The following is a 23993-nucleotide window of genomic DNA, read 5'->3' on the forward strand; positions in this document are numbered from 1 at the left end:
AAGCTCTCTTAGATTTCTTCTAAATTTAAAGGTAGAGTTCCTTCTAGCCTAGACAGATGATGAACAATGACATTGTCTTTGCCCTTTTTATCACAAATCTCGAGATGAAACTCCTGCAACAATAAAATCCAGCGAATTAGCCTTGGTTTGGATTCCTTCTTTGAAAACAAGAATTTAAGGGCAACATGATCAATATGGATAATTATTTTAGAACCAAAAAGATAAGATCTAAATTTTTCTAAAGTAAAAGCCACAACAAGCAGTTCTTTTTCAGTTATGTCATAATGTGTTTGAGTCTCATTAAGAACTCTACTTGCATAATAAATATGAAAAATTCTACCAATATTCTGTCCTAAAACTACTCCTATAGCAAAATCACTTACGTCACACATAATTTCAAAAGGAATATTCTGATTTGGTGAAGTTATTATGGGTGCTGCTATCAATTTTCTTTTAATAGAATTAAAAACATTTATGCAATTCTCATAAAAAAATGGAAGGAGTGTCCTTATTCAACAAGGTGCAAAGTGGTTTGACAAATTTTGAAAAATCTTGAATAAATCTTCTGTAGAAGCCAACGTGTCCAAGAAAACTCCTTATTCCTTTAACATTTGATGGTGGGGGCAAATTTTCAATGACTTCTACTTCTTGCCCCGATCTACTGCAATACCCCTTGCTGAAATCTTGTGTCCTAGCACAATCCCCTCTTGCACCATAAAGTGATACTTTTCCCAATTCAACACTAAGCTAATTTCTATACACTTTTGCAAAACACAAGATAAATTAGCTAAACATAGATCAAAAGAATGCCCAAAAACATAAAAGTCTTCCATAAAAACTTCAATGGACTTCTTTATCATATTAGAAAAAATTGCTAGCATGCAACGTTGAAAAGTTGTTGGCGCATTACACAGCTCAATGGGCATTCTACGATAAGTGAACACACCAAAAAGACATGTGAATGATGTCTTTTACTGGTCTTCTAGGTTGATTGCAATCTGGTTATACCCTAAATAACCATCCAGAAAATAGTAGATTTTTTTACCAGCAAGCCTCTCCAACATCTGATCCATGTATGGCAGGGGAAAATGGTCTTTACAGGTGGCTTGGTTGAGTCTATGATAATTAATGCACATCCTCCACCTTGTCACAGTACGCGTGGTGCTAAGTACAAATTATATAAAGGCATTTCAAACATTTTGATAATTTGATAATAAATAACTTAATAAATTTAACTAATATTGTTTTTTTGGATTAATTTTATATCTCTATTTTAACTTTAAAAATATTTATTGAATATGTGATGTTCTTAAGATAATTTTATAAAAATAAATAAATAAAATATAATAGCATAAAAAGATTAAAACATGACAAAATTTATGATTAATGCTCAAATAAAATTATAAAATAACATGTTAAAAAATTGTACAATTAATAATTTTTTTAAAATTAGTTAGCCTATGGGTTAGCTCTAGCCCACTTAATCTCATGTGTTTTTGGAACCCACATGAGTTAGGACTAAATTAATTAGGGCTGACCCATTTGACACCTCTAAGTGAAGTTTCTATTACTTTGGTGGACATAGTCTATCTTGAGTAACCACATAAATTCATTTGAGTTCTATCTTCCTATTTTTAGTTTGTTTATCATTATTCCACATTAGTTTTTCGACTTATTTTTGGTGTGTTACTCTATTTTTATGTATTTCATATCTTCTACCATCAACAATAATATTATAGGCATTTTTCTTCTCTATTTTTATTTTTTTCGCCATAAAAACCAACAATAAGTAATGTCGTTCAAGCTCCAAAATAATCCACATAATTGCAGCTTAATTTTTTCCTGATTATGATTACTGAAAAGCCAAGTAGTTGTTTTATCTTATTATAATTAAGGAATGAGTGTGCCTTGATAGCTCAACATTCAAACAAGGTCACCATTGATGGAAGAAAATACATAGACCAAAGGGAGTGTGGGCAGGAAAAAACTGCCAATACACACCCAAACAGTTTTTTCAAACTGATTTACTTATAGCACCTTTTTGTTGATGCAAATGGTAAAAATGGCTTTATGAAACTGTGAAAGTGTATATAAAATCAGGATAGAGATGTGATTGCACTTACCAAGAAAAAAAATCCAGAGAGATTTCGAGTATAACATAACTATTCATAAACAGTTGCAAGAGGCTTATTTTTTATGTCACCGAATTGATTTAACATCTGTTGTTCCTGAATGAAAAGGGAGTTTGTCCTTTTCCTTATCTGTATGAATATATTTCTTTCATCTGCTTTAACCGAGTTCGCACTCATGCATTTCCAAGCAAAAGGCAGCTGCAACAAGCCAGACCCCCTTCTGATTTAGTCACCTTATCTGCCTTGATATACCACCTAAATCTCCAAGTACTCTATAGGTTATTTTCATAACTATACCTTTCAACAACCTATCGTTCACCAACCAATAACATCTATAAAATCACTGTGCTGCATTACACATTCCACACAGCAAAACACTCATTGCCATAACAATTAGCCTATCATTACCATCTTTCCAAAAGCTCCAAAGCAATCTGCAGCTTTCCATTAGCAATAAGAAGATGAAGCAAATTATCTTCTTCTCTCTCCTCCTAGTACTGTTTGTTCCCATATTGTCTACCACCATTTTAGCCCAGTCACCTGCTGCAGCCCCTAAATCCCCAGCAAAACCGGCTCCTATCACACCAGCTCCAGTACCAGCAAAACCATTAGTCCCCTCATTACCCCAATCACCCATGTCTGATTCTTCTTCTGGTCAAGACATCATCAAAATTCTAAGGAAGGCTAAATCATTCAACACACTTATCCGTTTGCTCAAAACTACCCAGATCATCAACCAAATCAATGCACAGTTGGTAACTTCAAAATCTGGTGGTTTAACCATATTTGCTCCTGATGATGGTGCTTTCTCACAACTCAAAGCCGGTTACTTCAACTCTCTGGCTGAGCGCCAACAGAAAGAACTGATACAGTTCCATGTTCTTCCAGTTTATGTCTCAAGCTCTAACTTTGATTCTCTTAGCAACCCTGTGCTGACACTGGCCAGTGATAGCCCAACCGGGTATCAAATAAATGTAACTGCTTATGGGAACAGTGTGAATATTTCAACTGGGGTTGTGAATGCCACCCTCACAGGCATTGTTTACTCTGATAAGACACTTGCTATATATCATGTGGACAAGGTGCTTATTCCTTTGGACTTCTCTAAGCCTACGGCTGCAGCTCCAGCACCCAGTTTGGCAAAGGCACCTAAAGCTGATAAGGAGAACTCATCTGCAGAAGATGATGATCAGGGAGACACAAAAAAGGCCACTTCTAGTGCTACCTCCATCAATTTAATTAGCGTTCAAGGATCAATGTTGGTGTCCCTTGGTGTTGCTTTAGTCGCAGCAGTAACTTTGTCCTGTTGAGGAAGACCCATTTGCTGGTTGTTTACATGCTGTGTTGTTTTTGTCAATTTATCTTTATGCGCTCTCTTTTTATTGGTTTTGTCAGTAGTTGGAGGAATAGTGTTATTTGAGAGCTACGAGAACCCTTGCCTAATTTTCTTCAAATAAAATTATGGCTATTTTGTTGTGAGAAAATGAATTGATTACATGATTTTCTTATATTATGCTTTGAAATTGTAAACATTTCATCTACACTTAAGGTAGAAAAATTGTCATCTTTCTATATTGGGACTTTGGAGAAGGGGAGAAGCATTCTTATTATAACAATTCTAAATGAGATTTTTATAATGGTGAATTTAATTGCATATGCTTATACAATATAATGAAGTCATATGCAATATTTGGCATTACTTACTCTGAGCTGTAAAAGTTTATCCAATGCAGTTCTTTTACGCAACTTTTGGCTTTTTGCTGCAGTAGATTTGATGGTAAAAATGTTATATAAGGTTTCCATGTGTGTGAAGTTCATAATCTCCATATGGAGTCCTACAAATACCAAACACATTATGATTTCAAGGTGTGTTTAGATCAGTTCTAAAAATGTTATTTTAATATAATAGCATGAATAATTATTTTTATAGTCGACTATATAATAAATTGAGTTATCCATTTTCTAGCCAGTTTTACAGCCCTGTGCTACGCTTAATGCTCATAGAAACTTAATTTTGAGGGAGTCAAAGCTAGCATGGGATAGTTTAATAGTGTTGGGGAGTGCACTCTAATGTCAAGAATCATGTTCAAGTGGTGATTGTACAGAACAAAATTTCTTGAGCATATAGTAAAATGTCTGAAGTATGTTGCATGATCACATTGTGTTGGATGACAAAATATGGACATTGTTTTGTGTTTAAATGAATTTGAGGCTTCTGTTTTTGACTTATGCTGCCGAGGTGATAGAAGACTTTCAAACTGCTGAAATTGCATTTTTGGAGTTACATGTATTTAAATTGTTGTTTTAATTATGAATTATAAGTTGGCTAAGGTGCTGAACTAGTATAGTCAGGGGTCCGGATTCAAACAGCTTTGTTATTTGAATAATTAAAAATTGATACGTATTTAATAGGGTTTGTAGTTATTTTTGTTTACTTTTACTTTTTTTTATAAATGTACATCTCTGAAATATGTCTCAACTGTAAAAAGGACGTTTGAAAACATGCATTAGTGTTTAGATAGACAAATTCTAAATGACTATATTAAATATTTGAACACAAAGAAAAAGTATAATTATAATTTCAGAAATTTAGTCAGAAAATTTCATGTGAAACAGAAAAAATTTTAAATGACATTATAATTTTTTGTAATTACATATCATTCATAACTTCTTTAATATTTGATTCTCATTTTAAATTCTTCATAGTAAATTTCATATTATATAAAATTCTAAAATTTTTCATCTAAACACAATATAAAAGTTTCTTGCAAGTGATATAAAAAAACATTCTTCTTGGGCAAAAGGATTGTAATACAAGTCGCAAAGTGATTTATGAATGAATTCTGATGTAAATTTTGAGTATTTGTATGACTCCCTATATAAATAAATTAATTTTGATTCTTAAAAATATATATAAATTCTATTTTATGTTTAGATACGCTAACTGAAAATAAATTTCGATTATATATTGTGCTGAAATATTCACCCTCTGCATGTGGGGTTCACAATCATCAACTACGTAATGATCCTCGAGCTGGCAGCCATTTTCGTAAACACCACGTTATTTCCTCTTTATGACATTTTTTTTATGGTTTGTACAAATGGGAGAAACTCGATCAAAACAATTTCTACAAACTGAATGTCTTACTTTCAGTAATTTGTTTGCGTAATCTTTTAAATATTATGGAAAATGATGTAATGGTTTTTTTTTTATCCTTGTGAAAGGATATCTTTATCCAAACAGAAAATAGTCATTGTCTGATTCGATTGATCGGCAAACAAATAATATGAAATGTCATACATTCCCATTATATGTTAATAAAAATTATTGGAGGAAATAAATGATTGAATACAGACTAAGAAGAAATTCTTCTCAACTATGAAATAAAGGAAGCCCACCCTAATATTAAACATAGGGTCAATTATTTGATATTCAAATAATTACAATTACTTTTCTTTTAATGTATCTTCTCTTCTTTTAGTGTATTTTCACTATTTTGATTACTCCAGGTTCAGGGCGCTTTTTTATTATTGTTATTTTGTGTCTTATTAACTTCATTTTCTTTTTTAGTGATCTTATATATAGCACCGGAAAAAAAAAGCCTATTTGTGGGAAAATCAAGGCAACTTGTTCAGAGACTAACCTCTGGCCTATTGTTAGCTCCAATTTATGCCTTAATGAAACAATAAAATCTTCATTTTTATTAAATGAAATTACAAATCATTGAGATGCGATACAATTAAAGCAAATGTTGTATAGAACAAAGTTAAAGCATCTTGAGTTTATTTAATATAAATTTTGTGGTACCTTAAAAATTTTTAAGATACAGTATATAAAAAATTTTAATTAATAATATTTAAATACGTGTTTAAATAATAAATTTATTTAATTATTATTATTATATTTATTATATTTAAACAAATTGAAGAGTGGTTAAATTTTTAAAACAAAATACAATTAAAATTAAACAAACTAAAATATAAAAATAAAATAATATTATTATATTTATATTTTTCATATTCTTAATTTTATTATTATTAATATTTAATTATTTAATTATTATATTAATATATTATGTTATAATTCTTTTTATTTATGATAAATAAAAATTACTTAAATATAAGTTATATAATAGAATCATGTAATAAATAATATAATTTTAAATAAATTATATATAATAACATTTTTTTTTACTTTGTTACATATCTCTTTTTTATTGATATAAATTTTTTGGATACAATATTCCTAAAAAAATATTTTAAAGTACTGTAGCACACACCTTTATTAAATTAAGAAAAATGACGTTTATTTCTTAACTAGTGCTGCTTTTAACTGAAACTATTTAAACTAAAAATAAAACATAAAACAAAATCCAACTAATTAATTAGTTTTTTCTTTATAGTTGTTGATACAATAAAGAGCTAAGTAAACTCAAAAATCGCGCGAGTCGTTAATCCATTTCTCCAAGGAATTTGGGATATAAGGTGTGAAGAGTTGTAGGTACATGAAGAAAATGGTAGGTTTCAAGTGTGATTCTTAGTTCCGCTGTCCTTATTACCAAAACTTGTGATAGACAATGCCACTTAGGGAACTGATAATTTGATTTCCTTTTCTTGCCAAATATAATAAATCAGCCTCTATAGAGACATGCCAATAGCCCCTTTTTCAACTACATTTTCAGGGACAGAGTAATTGATTGTAACTAAGATGTGAAAGCAAAACAGTTGCATACATGCACATTACAATAATGTACCTTCCTTATGAGCTCCTACTCCTTTATCCCTTCCCAATCTCTTCTATCTCACACAACTAATCAAACAAGATGCACCACCTTTCTATGCCCATGATAGGTAAAGAAGATTTCCTACTTGCTACAAGAAAGATGAAACTTACCTAAACCTTGCACCAATACACAAACTACTCTCCCCCTGCCTCAAAATAAAAGGCAATCCATTCTCCCTCTTTCCTCACACAACACAACACTACCAATTAATAGTAGCAATCTCAAAGTGTCCTACTCTTAAAACATTCCATTTCCACCACTTCCCCAATCATCATAACACCAAAATGAAGACACAACAATCTCTCTTCTCAGCCTCAATTCTACTACTAGCACTTGCCTTCTTCCAATACACTTCAGCCCAACTCTCACCAATTCAGTCCCCCGTGTCAGCTCCCCCAGCACCACCACTACCACATCCACCAGTCACAGCACCAGCACCAGGATTCAACACAGTTCCCCTAGTGCCAGTGTCACCCTCCGGTGCACCCACACCCATCATCCCAAAAGCTCCCTCCATTGACATAGTCCAAATTCTGAGAAAAGCAAAGAGATTTTCCACTCTCGTTCGCCTCCTCAAGACCACCCAATTGATCAACCAACTAAACTCACAGCTACTAACCTCAGGCTCTGGAGGATTGACCCTTTTCGCTCCAGAGGACAATGCCTTCTCAAAGCTAAAAGCAGGGTTCCTCAACTCCCTCAGTGACAGACAAAAAGTGGAGCTGCTTCAGTTCCACACCCTCTCTTCTTTCATCTCAATCTCAAACTTCGACACACTCACCAACCCAGTTCAGACTCAAGCCGGTGACGACTCCAAACGCTTGCAACTCAACGTCACCACTTACGGTGGCAGCCAAGTCAGCATGGCAACCGGCGCCGTTAACGCCACCGTTACCGGAACCGTTTACACGGACAGCAAGCTTGCCATATATCAGGTGGACAAGGTGCTTCTCCCTCTTGACCTCGTGCTTCCTAGCAAGGCTCCGGCACCCGCACCTTCCGCCAAAACCAAGACCGATAAAACGAAGTCGTCAAATGTTGACGGTGCTGCCGCCGGTGACGATGGTGATAGTGATAGTGGTGATAACAAGGACTTGCCAGCGGAAGCTTCTGCCGGTTCGAAATTCAATGTAGAGGGAATGTGGGTTTGTGTTGTTGTTGGGGTGGCTTTGATTATATGATATGATATGAGGTGGATGTAAAAGGGTGAGTGGTTCGTCCAATAATTTTGTTGTGCTGTTAGAGGTTTTGTTAGTGATCCTCATCCATTGTTGTATTTGCCTATTTGCTATTCTTATCTAATGGTTTGCATGTAGCTTACGATATATATGGTCGATTTCTTCTTCGTTTTTATTAGTGCAGTGCGTGAATGTTTGGTAAAAATAATTGCTTATTTTTTCGTGTAAAAAGTAAAAACTCTGAAAAAACAGAAAAATATGTTTCTATTAATTAATCTCAATGTGTGTGTAACTTCTGTTTTATTTATCTGTTTAGGTAGAAGTTTAAAAGGATCAGTTATTATTTTTCATATTAATATATTTTATTTACATTAAATATTTATTACATTTAAAATAGTTTTAAAGTAAAGGATTTCATTGACAAAAGGTAAAATAATAAATTTTACGATTAATTTTAACCAAAAAATTTGTTTTCTTGAATTTCTTACTATGGGCATTAATCAGTGCTTTGCATGTTAATGATTTATTCGATACCATTCAAGATGATATATGATACTCGATAAATATTCGTCATTAGTTAGGAAAGGAAAAACTTATTTTGATCATTTGTATGTTTGTTATTATGTGAAGAATATCTTCTCTGTCCCTCTCGTCAATAAGAATAATCTTACTTTTACCAAAAATAACTAGAAAATGCATGGTAATTATTGAAAGTTCTTGTGAGCTCACGAGAGCTTTTTGGGGTTGCTACCAAATTAATATGCAAGGGCCAATGGTTCATATTTTGGCACTATAGAACTCTTACATTAATATATTACATATTAATATTTAATATTTGATTCATTTATAACTGTAAAATTATTCATAAATATCTTATAATTTTAAGAATTTTTTGAAAAAAATATTCTCTAAAAGTTTGTTTGTAAAATTAAAAAATTATATGGTCAATTTTATATCTTTGTAAATTAGTATCACTATATGTACTTTAAAATCAAATTAATTATAAATAAATCTTAATTTATTACTTTACAAATAAATTTACTTTAGATCATGAAACTTATTATTATTATTATTTTATTGTTTTTTTAGCATGTAGATTTAATGCAATATTAAAAATTTAATCCGAGTTGAAAACGATTCAAGTTATTAAATATTTAAAAAAAAAACTAAAAGAATGGGTTGTGACAACCTTTGTGTACAAGAAACTTTTTTAGATAAATTCAATTGAGTTAAATTAAGATTGGAATTCTTATCCAGGAGAGGTGTGATTTTTGAATGTTGAATGTTTTTGAACTTTTCTAACAGTTTGTATTCATCTGGCTTACCACTAAATTACCAAGAATAATGGAACTAAATTTTTAAAACCTAATTCTTACCATATATCAAATTAATTATTGAAGACAATTAATTGGACTTCGCCTATTTCCACAGTCACACTTGTTCCATTTTTTTTTTATTTTTTGGTTCGTGACCCATTCCATTATACGTGCATATAAATACAAATTATGTTTTAAGTTCTGGGCTTTCGGTCCAATAGTCTAAAGCTCTTTTAGGATCAATTATCATGTTACAGCCTAATTGGGATGTATCATTTATCTTTGATCATTACTCTTGCTTGTGACTTTATCCCATTTGAAAGGTTAAAAGACAGAATTCAAAATCAAAATTAAAAATGCCAGAGATAAATAATATAAATTATTGATTAAATTTCAATAAAAATTTGATATATATTTAATTTTGATTTATACACGTGAAGTTTGTAAATTTATTTTTCATTTTTCAAATGTAACGTGTAATTTTTAAAACTATTGTAAATGACTTACATGAATATTTCTATAGAACAAAAATGACTTAACTAATTCGAATGGAGTAAAAATATTTATTAATTTATTAAAATAAATAATAACGCTGTAAAGCAAATGCATAAACTACTTTAGGATTGTAAAACGAGTTAGGTTAGAAAGATAAAAGGTAAACCAACCATCCAATCCATGCTGTTTTCCCTCTGTTTTAAAAGAACAATTCTCAATTGGATAATGACAAATGTACACTTCATTTTTCGGGGTTGTAAAAGGTAGAAGAGAGATTAAAAAAAAAAGTAAAAATAATAAAAAATATGATAAGCAATATATGAAAAAAAAAGGGGAAATAAAAGTCATAATTAATCTCCCTCAATTTTAGTGGGTGGAGAAGCTTGGTCCATAGATTTTATTTGTTTAATGATCTTTATACAAACCCTGTATCATCAAGTCAGTTGCAGGACTGAGTTAGACTTGGGTTTTAGCATATTTGATTAGATTTTTGGGAGTGGGGGACTCAATTTCAATCCAGCTGATTTTATTATAACATGTAGCTTCAATTGAATATTTTTATTAAAAATTTTAATATATAAAATCATCAAATTTATCAAAATATATAAGCATAATTTCATAGATAAATACATAAAATATAACCTTAAATTAATTCATGAAAAGACAAGATATATATTTCAAACAATCCATTAATATAAGTCTATATTCTAAATATATTTTTAAATTAATTTTCTATCGCTGAATTGACTTTCATGTATATAGTTACTTGCTCCTTTTGAAATTTAGTTGATGTCTTAATTAATCTTAATACTAAATTTCAACAGCTTTTGCGATGACCATTTCCAACATATATCATTTCATTATTTCCATTTTTATAATGGCAAAAACCCATATGATTTGGAAGATCTCCATGAATTTGTTTAATTAATTAAATGAAGCATTTAGAGAACAAAAAGGGTAGCGTACTTTTGAGCCATAGAAACAACACATTTAAACTATATTAATAAGTACCTCTCTGCCAATTTGCTTCTTCTTGTGATGCACATTAGAAGGAGTGACCAATTATTGATTCCTTTCTTTTATTTTATTAATTTGTACGTACGCTGCAGGGACCAATATTAAATTGATGCTTTGGGGGGTTTCCTTCATCCTAAGGTAAGAAAATGTGTGTTTCTTAATTAAGAAATTGAAAATTTCCGTGGTCGGTCATTTTGTTAGCCATGCAAACAGCAACCCTACAAGAGAGGTAAACGGAATGAATCTTTGTGACTTTGCTGTGAGGAAAGGCATTTCATTAAAGCTTAAAGCATTGCCTTTATTTATTTCTACCAAACGCCACAAATTTAATCAAAGAGGTCACTCGCACCTTCCACCTCTGCCCACTTGGCACAATCTCATGCAGACACAATGCACTCTTCCTATGGTTGAAATGAGTGAAACTAGGATAAAGATTCAAATTAATATCGACAATATCTTTTTTGTTTTCTTTTTACAATCGTATTTTTCAATATGAAGGAAAATGTATTTCTAACGCTCTAGACTATTCAAAAATAAATAGTATCTGTCAATTTTATTTTATCTTATTTATTATATAAGGCATATGTACCAACTTTGAGTTGAGCTCAAATTGTTTGAAGAAAAACTCAAACCAGTAATAGGAAAGGTTATGTCAGCTCTTTGACATTTACAAATTAGAAGGATATATATTTCTTTTATATATTCTCTAAGAATTTAAAAGGAATTAATTCTTGTGATTGTGCATTTAAGTTGTATTAAGAACATTGATATGGGATGAGTCCAGAACGATAAAAACCTATGACAACGCTAATGTAAGGAGAGCCGCAATCGAATAAGGAATTTTTGGAAAACTTTAGGAGAAATTTTTAAATAAGAAAAATAGTATATAAAAATAATAATATTTTAAAATAAACTAAAAATAATTTATGCTTCCCTAATTTTTGAGAAATTCTTTTATTTAATTTTTTTAAAATTTGAAGAGATGAATTATTTTAAATTTATGAGAAAAAATTAGTTATTACTCATATTTTTTATAAAGACTTTTTCTAAAAGTTCATAACTAATAATATTAAAGAATTTTACCTTCTAACTTTAAACCAGCGATATGAATGACTGAGACTCAAGAAACGAGACTATTCTTTTTTTTTAGTGGAATCTTGGGATGACGGGATTTGAAAAACTCCTTTGCATTACTATGAATCCAACCTTCCATTGAGTTGTCCATGAAGAAAACAGAGACCTAGCTTCTTATAATAATAGGATTCTTTTATTTTACTTTTCTTTTTTGTTTAGGATCTAGTAACCAGTAAGAAGTTTTTAAACGTTAAATAATTAACTATATATTTTAGTTTTTATAAAATGTTAAATCTAATACTTTTTAAGAAACCCTTCTTGGTACCAAAAACATTGAATGAAAATTAACTAAATAAGATAAAGAATTTTCAATCTCTTCCATTTTCAATAAAAATTATACAAGCCATTAATTGATAAAATTAGAACTTGTCAATTATTTACAATGGCATTCATAACAAATAACAAATCACATATTTTATTTTCCTTTCATTCCACGTCGACAGTCGATACAAGTTCACTTAATGCATTTGAATACTCTTAAGACGTACAGATCATTCTAATGCTACCGGGGTCATTGCCTCACCATTTGATTTTATTTTTTTAAATACCGTTTCATCTTCATTTTAGTTTTTATTATGTAATTTGTCTATATAGAATATCACATAATAATAATAACAGCAGCAGCAACTCTAATTTACATTATTAAAAGTCCTAATTATATTTCGAAAGAGTAAATTATGAAACAATAATATTTGAATATTTTTATAGTGAACCATTCGGCTTAGAAAAACGTGGCCAGAGTGAATCATCTTAGCCGGCGGAGTAGGTGAACTAATAACCCCAATCAGTTTGGAATTTGTCAATAAAAATAACTGCCTAGAAACAATTAAGATTGGAAACTTTGAATTGTATCACAGGTTAAAAATTCGGACAATAAGTTTTCTCGTTTAAGATGATTTACTCGACCCTGTCCTGAATCTATTAGGTACAAACACATGATGTTCAGAAGAAGAAGAAGAAACTTCAAACTGTACCCATTGGTAAAACTAGTACATTCTTTTAATATTCATGTTTTATTGTCAGCCGGTGCCCTTGGATTAGGTCCATTAAGAATTTCAATATGGCATAGCAAAAATAAAAGAATAAAATATACCACATGCAAATTAGAAAACATCTCTGCATGAAAAGGAAAGAAAACCACAAATATAGAAGTGTTTTAATGAATGGCCATGAAATTTTAAAAATATATCATTAATATAATTTTAATATTAATTATTATAAAAATTAATAATTTTTATTGCTATATAATTTATGATTGAATGACACCATATGTGTTTCAATTAAATTTTATATACTAATAATTTTATAATTTTAATAAAAATAATTATTTATTAATATTTTTCACGTGACAATAAAAGGAATGGTATTATTCTTATTATTATTATTAATGACTGAAACAAATGAAAGCGTGTGGTAAGCGTTAAGTGTAATCGTGAGTCACTCGGTGACAGCACTACCACAAATATATACCCAGACCAAACAATTTGATGCTTTTGGTGCGGGTCAAATGAATCCAACGTAAGCATAACCTGTTTCTTCCGCATTCGAAGAAGTCCTGCATTGACCGTGCACCACGTGGCTTCGTTTTAGGTTTTGACTTTTCACAAAATGTGGTGGACAGTGTTTCGTACTCCAAGTTACGTCGTTTTATGCTTGCTATCTCATTTAACTCATCTGCTCGTCACCATGAAGGTCCTTTGTTTTAAATAAATTTTTGCGTGGTCTTAAATGATAAGCTATCTATAATTTTCGTTATTCATAGAGTCACACATCATAAAATTTCAATATTTTTTATTTTAAATTTAAAATATTTTCAAATATTATTCATGAATGACCCATATCGTGCCTAAACAACTAATTATCGCATACCACATAAATTTCATCTTTATAACATTATAAATTATAGTTATATTTTTTATAATTTATTTTTCTTGTCTCTCTTCAATATATTCTATATCTCTTATATTCTGCATTCTCTCTCTCTCTTTCTTAGTTGTAGAAATATTTGTAAAATACGGAAAGAAATTTTCTATGTAGGTTAACATACACATATTACAAACTCAATAATATAAACATGGCTCTAGGCGCTTAATTATAACAATTCAATAATGAGAATAAGCTATACCAACAAATGATCGATCTAAGATATTTAACATATTAGTTCATTAGATTTCATTAAATGTATAACTCTTGTAGTTCATGTAGACGGATTTTAAAATTCATCTCTTCAAAGAAATTTACCAGACCAACCGTAAGTGTGTATATATGTAATTTAAAACTTTAATTGAGAATGTCATCTAGATAAATTTTGAATAGGGAATAGATAATTGAGTATGTCATGTAGATAAAAGTCAATTTCCATTCGCAAGTCTAAAGATTTATACATATGAGTATATAATAATTTTTTACATTTATGATAATCTTATGAAAATTGATATAAATTATGATGATATGCAATCAAAACTAAAAGGCTTTAATGGAATATTCATGAAAGGTTTCATGTTGTGTTCACTAAGTCGAACTCCTACCCTCCTCACTTTCATTTCAACTTCTTTTAGACTTTACTTGGAGTTTTCGGAGAAAGGAATGAGTTATGTTATAGATACTATTATTTAGGAATTTTTATATAAAAGAAAAATAATTTATAAACTTTTAAAAACTCTGATAATTATATATTTTTAAATTTTGTTAATTTAGAGGATTTTTTATTGTAATCATCTTTCTTTTTTCTTCCTTATCTTTTGAATAAATTAATCAATTCTAATTTAGTCAAGTAATATTGCACTTTTATTTAATTTAACAATATTTCATAAGTAACAATATAATGAATTTATTAAATATATTAATCAATTCAAATTAATTTTAACTAAAATTTAATGTACAAATTTACTTAACATATTGTTATTCATTTAAATTCAATTTAACTAATTAAATAAAGTACAATTTATTGTAATATTAAAACAATTAAACTTATTTAAACAACTTTAACTAAAATAACTAACCAAGTATATTTTATATTATTAATAAAATTATCAAATTAAACTTATTTAAATATTTTTTAACTAATAATTATTGAAAATAATAATAAATAAATCTTACTAACCTGGTAAGTACTCTCAATTTTTTTCAAGATTTTTAAATATTTCAAAATAAATTTTTGCAAATGTATCTTGACCATTATTTTTGTACACAAGTTTTTTTCAAATAAAAAGTAATAATTACATCAATTTGTCCATGAGATTATATGCATGTGAGAACCTCGTTAAGTTTCACTTGTACAACATTCAAAATTTATAAGTTCATAACACGTAGCACAATCATATCAAATTTCATCTAATACATAAAATTTATAAAATGATAATGCACGACACAATTACAAAGAGTTTTATCTTCCTAAAGATGAAACTATTTTCACACAATGACATAAATAAGTTTTGTCTTCCGTAAGAATAAAAATCTTTGGAATTGTAAAATGTGTCATAACTCTTCGGTTTTAGTCTATCTAAAACTTGCAATAATGTGACAAAAAAGTATATATAAAAAAATTATTTAAAAAAATATTAAAAAAAAGAAGAAGCCAATTTGATGAAAAGAGAGACATGTTTCTCTTTTGTGCAATGAGTAGTTAGTGTTCTTTGTAATTTTTTCTATTGCGACGTTTTTTATGATTTGTATGAAGGTAGTTGTGTTTTTTTTTTAACTATTATTTTATGAATATGTACGAAGAATGTGGAGAAAAAGAGATTTAGATTTTTTGCAATTTTAGCGACATCCATAACATACAGTCTAAAAAAGTAATTTTTGTTTAAATAAAAAAATTATTTAAATCAAAATTATAAACAAATTTAAAACTTTTTTTTTATTTAAACTATGTTGAGTAATTTTTTTGGCATAAACAAAAATTATTTTTTTATTAAATTTTCTTTAAAAAAATTATTTAAATAAATTTAAACAACATAAAATCTAGATTAAAAAAATGTCGTCATATGAAGGGACCAATTTTACACATTCATTAATATAAATAGTGTACAACTCAGTAGTTCCTAGCAGGGTGTAATTGAATTATTCAACTTTAGATTGGTCAACTTAATTTATTTAATTAGTTAAATAAATAAATTTAAAAGTAAAGTTAGACTTAATTATTAAAATAATTTAAACTCAAATTTTATACACTTAATATTAATATTTCATGAATAGTTCATACACACACACACACACACACATATATATATATATATATATATATATATATAGATAATTACAATTTTATTTACTATATTTATTATTATTATTATTATTATTATTATTATTATTATTATTATTATTATGTGTATATTATTTATTTAATATTAATTTTTAAGAGTTGTATTTTAAATAAGTAATTATAGTTTTTTAAAATTATTTTTATAATAAAAATTTATTTTCAACCTTAAATAATTTATGTAAATAAATTTATATTTTATTAATAATTTAATTTTTAATATAAAATATTAATTAAATGATAAATTAATAAAAAAATTATTTAAAAATTATAAACAAACTAATGTATCAAAATTTTTAAAATTATTCACCAATATCAAGTTTTAAATCTAACTCATTTAAATAAATGAGTTAAATTTGTACATTGTTTTTGTAAATTGAGTTAAACTTTAAGTGCACGAATAATTTATTTATATTTTTAATTTTTAATAAGTTTAAATTCACATATTAATCACATGTGCATTTTAGTTGTCACCTAATAATATGTCATGTGACTAATTTTTATTATTATTATCCGACTAGAATTATTACAGGAACAGAATGAAAATAAATTGGCTAGTGATTACCCCGTAATTTATGTTTTGATAGTTTTTTTTTCTTATCAACGGGGCTTATATGTTTTGATAGCTTTAGAAACAAACGTAATTTATCAAAATATTGTTAATAAATGAAATAAATGTAAACAAATAAATGTGAGGCAAACATTTTTTAACGAGCTTTATTATATCTTTATACATATTTTTTAAAATAATCTTTTTATTACTCTATAAAATATTGTTAGAAAAACACTTAAATGAAAATAATGTATGGAATTAAATAAAAATAAAGATAATAAGAATGATTTTAAAAATGATTTAAATTATCAATATATTTAATATTGCTTATAAAAATAAAATTTAACAGGAGAAATAATAGTAAAAGAAGTTATTATACGGAAAACACATGGTTAGATGTTAGAATTGGGTACCTTGAGTGGCCTGCTTCGAGATTCGCAGCGGTCAACTTGGCGTTTGGAGTGGTGCGTTGTGGTCAAAAGAGCCAAACAAACTCGCCATTTACCTCCAAATTACAGCTAAGCTAAGCACACCATTTTAATCCACCCTCCACGCCCCTCATAATCGCATGGCCCCATCACTTTTCTCAAGTCAACCCTCCTTCCTCTTCTCTCCCATTACTTCTTAATCCCTTTTTAAATTACTCTTATTTATTTCTGACTAATGTTTTTAAATCAAATTTTATGCTTTTCATTTTAAGACAATTCAAATCAATTTAAATACTTACTGCATTTTACGAATCCATCGCATTGGAATGTTTATTTTTTAATTCACGAGTTTGATTCACCCGGTCTGACTTTTGTGCTTAAAATAATTGTATCATTTATTCTTCTGAAAAAAATATATTTTTCATGTTGTTAAAAGAGTAAATTCATAGAGTAAGAAAAAAGTTATATCGAGTTTTAACTCAATTAGATTCAAAGGCAATTTCATGATTGAAGCCAAAAAGTAAAACTCTATTTACTCAAGAATAAAATATGGGCCAACTCATTTTTTGAAAAATGTTAACAATATAATAATTTTTGCTGCTAAAATTATATGAAACACAACATTAGTAGAAAATAGTTAATCGGGATAAATTATTATTATAATACATAAGTTACCAATGTTACTCTGCATGAAGGTAATTCTGTCAAGGGATTATTACTGCGAAGTTATTAATCGAGGTAAGAAAATATATGGGATTCAAAAATATATGGTCATCTACCCATTTTGAATTAAAGCAAACAAAGTAGTAATAAAAATAAAAAAGCTCTAAACGGTAGTAAATGCATCCTATTTCCTTATCTTGTGGGGGCAAAAAGAAACATGATGCACACATACCAAGGAACTGCAAACAGTGTGGACTTTGGGCAAGTCTGAAATCATAACCAAAGAAAGCAAGAAAGAAAGGCATCAAAGGTACCTCACACACTATCTCGTCTACAAAGTCAAAACCAAAAACAACACAACACAGAGCCAGCAAAGAACCTTAGTGTTACTATCAATTACCATTTAAGCCTCATCTGACAAAAGGCAGCAAAAACCTCAAACTATTCCAAGAACACCATAATTGTAATTTCTCACAAAAGCCAACCCCATCCTGTTTTCGGTTGACAAGCCAAACCTATCTTTAACCACCTCTCTCTTGCTCTTCCCTGTCTTGCAGCAAAGCAAAGAGAAACCAAACTCAAAAAATAAAAAAGAAAAAGAAAATGAATGGACTAGAATCTGCATGATCAATCCGTCAAACATAGGAAAGTCATTTTCACGAAGGCTGCATCGAAATTCATACAGGATAGAAAAAATAGAAATAGGGAGAACAAAGTCTTTGGAAATTCAGTCACTTTTTTTTTTTCCTGTGTCTCATATTCATACGCGGATTCGGCTGAATTTTTAATTCTCTCTCTCAATTTCTTTCCTCATCGGTTCTTCTTAACCCTTTGAACATTCAAACACCCACCCAACAACAACGACAACAACAACTGTTTCATAGTCTCCCTCCTATTCTCTTGCGTGTGCCGTTTGGAAAACGAGAAAGTTTTTCCCAGAACATCCCCCAGATCTGAAAGTTCCGCAAGTCTTTGCCTTTCTCCGTCAAAATTACTGGGTTTCTAAAATTATCATCTGGGTATCGAAGACAATTTCCCCAAAGAGAAATTTCAACGATTCGAAGCACGTCGTGGATTTGGGAACCCTAGGATTAATTTAATGGCTTCAGGGGCAATTTTCTCGTCGCTCCGGCGGAGAAGGTCGCCGACGTTGGAAGCGTTTCTGGCCCCCGTTGACCTGAGCAACGTGGCGTTGGTTCAGACCCTTGTCTCGGTTGCGGGCGAGCTTGTATCGTGCTTTTCGAAGAGTTCTTTCTTCTTTCAGCGCAAGAACTCGCGGTCTTTGATACGAAAAGTTGAGGTTTTCCAGTTGCTTTTGGAGTATTTGAGTGATTCAGGTTCGTATCTTCCACCTACCGCAGTGCTTTGTCTCAAGGAGCTCTACCTTCTTCTGTACCGGTCCAAGATTCTGCTTGATTATTGCGCCCAATCGAGTAAGTTGTGGCTTTTGCTTCAAAACCATTCCATTTCTGGTCACTTCCATGATTTGAACCAAGAGATTTCAACCCTTTTGGACGTTTTTCCAATTAAGGATGTTGAGTTGAGTAAGGATGTTAGGGAGCAGGTTGAGCTTTTGCAGAAGCATTCAAGGAGCGCTAAGCTTTTTATAGATATGAAAGATGATGCCCTCAGGGTTCGCTTTTTCTCTTTTCTTGATGAGTTTGAGAACGGAAGGATTCCTGATTCTGCTGAATTTCAATCTTTCTATGTTGAGGAGTTGCAAATTTTGGATGCTACCAGTTGTAGGAGTGAAATTGAGGCTTTGGAGGAGCAGATTGTTAATCATGAGGGTGACATTGAGCCTACTATTTCTGTGCTTAATGGCTTGGTGGCTATGACAAGGTATTGCAGGTTTTTGCTCTTTGGCTTTGAGGAAGATGAGCTTGATTTGGAAAATGGAAGTCAGAAGAAACCTAAAAGGAGATTGATTACTCAGGAAATTGCTGAAACATTTTTTACTGTTCCAAAGGACTTTTGTTGCCCAATATCATTGGATTTAATGAGAGACCCGGTGATAATTTCCACAGGCCAAACTTATGACAGAGGTTCCATTTCCAGGTGGATGGAAGAAGGCCATACTACATGCCCGAAAACAGGCCAAATGCTCGCCCACAATCGCCTCGTTCCGAATCGTGCTCTGAGGAATTTGATTGTGCAGTGGTGCGCTGCACATGGAGTTCCCCTTGACCCGCCAGAGGTCATGGATGCAGTGGGTGAAGGTTTTGCATCAGCTTGTCCCAGCAAAGCCGCCCTTGAAGCCAACAGAGCCACTGCAACACTTCTCATTCAACAGCTAGCTAATGGATCACAAGCTGGAAAGACTGTGGCTGCACGGGAGATACGATTGCTTGCAAAAACTGGAAGGGAGAATCGTGCCTTCATTGCAGAAGCAGGGGCAATTCCTCATCTTCGGAATTTGCTTTCATCACCTAATGCTGTTGCTCAGGAGAACTCTGTGACTGCACTGCTCAATTTATCCATTTTTGACAAGAACAAAAGTCGGATCATGGACGAGGAAGGATGTCTAGGATCAATCGTGGACGTTTTGAGATTTGGACACACGACGGAGGCAAGGGAAAATGCTGCTGCAACATTGTTCAGCCTATCAGCCGTGCATGACTATAAGAAAATAATTGCAGATAAGACGGGAGCTGTTGTAGCCCTGGCGGGGCTGTTGAAAGAGGGAACTCCAAGAGGAAAGAAGGATGCTGTAACGGCTTTATTCAATCTTTCCACCCACACTGAGAATTGCGGTAGAATGATAGAGGCAGGGGCAGTAACAGCTCTAGTTGGTGCTTTGGGGAATGAAGGAGTTGCAGAAGAAGCGGCAGGTGCACTGGCCTTGGTCGTACGGCAGCCTATCGGGGCAAAAGCAGTGGTGAATGAGGAAGCAGCAGTAGCTGGATTAATGGCAATGATGCGTTGTGGAACGCCGAGAGGTAAAGAGAATGCGGTTGCAGCATTGCTTGAATTGTGCCGGAGTGGAGGCGCAGCTGCAACAGAAAGAGTGGTTAAGGCTCCAGCTTTGGCTGGATTACTTCAAACCCTGCTTTTCACAGGGACAAAGCGGGCAAGAAGAAAAGCAGCTTCACTTGCTAGAGTGTTTCAGAGGTGTGAGAATGCATCTCTACATTACGGTGGATTAGGTGTAGGCTATGCCTTTGCTAGCAATTCAACTACAACTAGGGATACCAGCTTTGCCGGTGATGTTTCAGTGCCAATGTCCATTTCTGTTTTATAGTGGTTAAATACTTCTGTGTTTATTAAGTTCCCAATTTTTGTTGCAAGTCTTTACTGATTCTTTCATTGAAATTTAAAGTCATAAGAAATTATAGCAATACCATATGTATTCTAAAAGGTTGACCAGTGTTGTTGAGCAGTTAGCTTCAACATATATGTAATCAGTTAAATGAAGCAAGAACGAGAATGCTCCACAAAAGAGTTAAGACCATTTCAGGTGTCATATTTTTACCCCTTGTTTATTCAATTTAAGGGATTTCTCGTACGGTAATTCTACTTATTTTCCACACTCGATGATTATCATAGGCCCATAACTATGCACATAAGCAATCATATCACTTGTAATTGGGAACTTCTTTTTCCACACACTGATAAACAATCTTTTATTATTTGTCCTCAAAAGTGATCTTCCTAGCATTTTCCATTGCATGTATATCGTTAACCATGACATATGCTTAAAGGGGTACTAAAACCGTAACAATATTCGTGTGTTGTAATTTGATGTAATGATCGGTGCATGACGCGTGTTTGAATGAATTGAAATTGGCAATGTTCCGATTGAGTTGTGTCTAGCTGGATATTCCCGCGAGTATGCTTGAAATGTGTTACATGCAGGATACTAAATAATTCCTTAGTTAGGAGAGTCCACTAATTTATCTTTAAAGAAGAATCTAGAATAGACCGTATGGATGAATGTTGTATTCTTTTGTGCACGATGACATCAATTGACTTTTTATTTGGCATAAAGTGAGAACGAAGGTAGATCACAGAAGAGATGCTTGCTGGGTGCCTTGACTCTCCATGTGTGTTTGTGTTAGCAATGGTAGAAGGGTACCCTTTTTGGAGAAAATTCTTCTAGTTTTTTTATGAGGATCTTGAAAAGTAACTTAGAAGATATTTCAAAGATGGGTATTATTCTTGAAATTAAAGTAATTGCCAATGGCCCCTTTCAGTGGTGCAGGATGCCCATTACACTCATCACTTATTCTTCTGTCTCATAATCACGCAGATGACCCAATTACCCTTCCTCCAATCACATTTTCCATTCGTGGACCTCGTCAGCGTTATATTAGGCTCCTTCGTTTTTAGATTTTTTTTTTCTCTTTTTAAATATTTTTACAGAAAATAGGAAACTGAAAATAAAAATACACTTTTTTAAAAGTAAATAGCCCCTTAATTTGTCTAAGAATTTGTTTGGTTTTTATTTTTAATAATAAAAAGTGGCAAATTGTTTTATTTTGTTTTTTAATTGTATAATTTTTTTTTTACTATTTTACTGTTTTTTTATATAAATCCTTGAAAATAAAAATTAAATTAAAAATAATGTGATATTTTGTCAAGGAATTGTTTAGCCAAAGAAAAGTAAGAAGGGTCCTTGCAAGCACTGGTTTAGAAATTATCTCAGATGTGGATTGAAAATTGGAAGAGAAATATATTGTAATCCTTTTCAATAGTTAGTCAGGGTCTAGGCACCTATTAATATTTCTCATATAAGAAAAAACTATTGAACGGAATCGAATTTTCAATGTAAAGAATAGGATGCTGAACGATTTTTTTGTAACGCTAGTTTCTTTAAAAGAAATGGATAAACAATAGTTTCAATGTTTATGCCCCAGCAACATTTTGAATTCCATGGTCAAGGATTCAACGTAGATTGTTTAGACCATCTCTTTTTGTGAAGTGATTTGAACCTAAGTTGTCCCTCACCTCCGTTAAACACTCCTGAAACTAAGAGGAAATTTGCAGGTATTAATTAAACAAACATGAGTCTAATTGCTCATAACAATTCCATAATAACCATTATCTTCTTGAGATTTTTTTGTGACATGGATGAGGTAATGTGGGGCGTGTCTTCTTCAGCTGAGTATTAAGTATTCATGACTATATGAATGGTAAAGTAAGTGGAGGCATACAGCGGACACATACATGAAAAACCATTGGAGATTCTACCCCAAAATATAATTAGACACAGGGTGGTAGTTGTGGTTGAGTTTTATGCTTCAATTGGACTAAGAATATTGTTAATCATGACATAACACTGATTCTCAATTGCTTTGTTGATCCCAAGCCATTATTAGCCTTTATTGCTCCATCATTTTGTCAAACCAAGAACCAGCCCAAGCGGAGCCTCCTTGGTCAGCAATGGGTTAGTTATCTTTTGCTAGTAAAATTTGTATAACTTGAGTGTTTCTGATAATATTCACTAATCAAAATTAAATTTTAATTTTGAAAATTCATGTTAACATTCAATTTAACTAATTAAAATTATCCACTAATCAAAATCGTAGTAATGCATGAATTATTAAGATGAAATTTTAATTCATAAATAATACTAAAATTACTATGATATCACATCTAAGTTGTCGTATAAAAAATTGCATAACTCGAATGTTTCATTGACAAATGTTTTGTAATAAATGTAGACTATAACATCAGATCTTTGTATCTTTAAATTTTACAATCAAATTTCTTGTCAAAATTAAACTTTAGTTTATTAATTTGGCATCCTTTAGTCGAACTTTTACTTTATTCAAATTGTTTTCTCACTTTTTTCTTTATTTGATGATTTCAGCATTATTCTCACTCAATTCGAACTGCTCTCTGTCTCTCTCTCTCTCTCTTCCATTATGCAAATATACCATGTTATAGAGCAGAATATTGTCTCATTTCCCAAACAAACTAATGGTTGAAAACTTAATTAATTGTGCTATATGTAAAAGGTGAAATTAAACAATTAAAATATAAACAAAATTCAAGTTATGAATTATGCTCTCTTTTTCTAACTCATTCTT

At 31.0% G+C, this 23993-nt stretch overlaps 3 protein-coding genes across 3 annotated transcripts; all 3 read left to right on the forward strand.

Moving 5' to 3' along the window:
• The first annotated feature begins 2593 nt into the window (after nt 1-2593).
• Nucleotides 2594-3539, forward strand: LOC113849352 (fasciclin-like arabinogalactan protein 12). The gene has a single exon (XM_027479215.1). It carries the CDS (start codon nt 2594-2596, stop codon nt 3440-3442), a length of 849 nt encoding a protein of 282 aa, XP_027335016.1. The 3' UTR covers nt 3443-3539.
• A 3567-nt stretch (nt 3540-7106) lies between these two features.
• Nucleotides 7107-8270, forward strand: LOC113872475 (fasciclin-like arabinogalactan protein 11). The gene has a single exon (XM_027510057.1). It carries the CDS (start codon nt 7201-7203, stop codon nt 8095-8097), a length of 897 nt encoding a protein of 298 aa, XP_027365858.1. The 5' UTR covers nt 7107-7200; the 3' UTR covers nt 8098-8270.
• Nucleotides 8271-18169: 9899 nt separating this feature from the next.
• On the forward strand, nt 18170-21607 carry LOC113867910 (U-box domain-containing protein 17-like). The gene has a single exon (XM_027503422.1). It carries the CDS (start codon nt 19061-19063, stop codon nt 21200-21202), a length of 2142 nt encoding a protein of 713 aa, XP_027359223.1. The 5' UTR covers nt 18170-19060; the 3' UTR covers nt 21203-21607.
• Nucleotides 21608-23993: the final 2386 nt, after the last annotated feature.

This window comes from Abrus precatorius, unplaced genomic scaffold, assembly GCF_003935025.1.
Source record: "Abrus precatorius isolate BTA unplaced genomic scaffold, Abrus_2018 Scaffold10, whole genome shotgun sequence".
NCBI classification, from domain to species: domain Eukaryota; kingdom Viridiplantae; phylum Streptophyta; class Magnoliopsida; order Fabales; family Fabaceae; genus Abrus; species Abrus precatorius.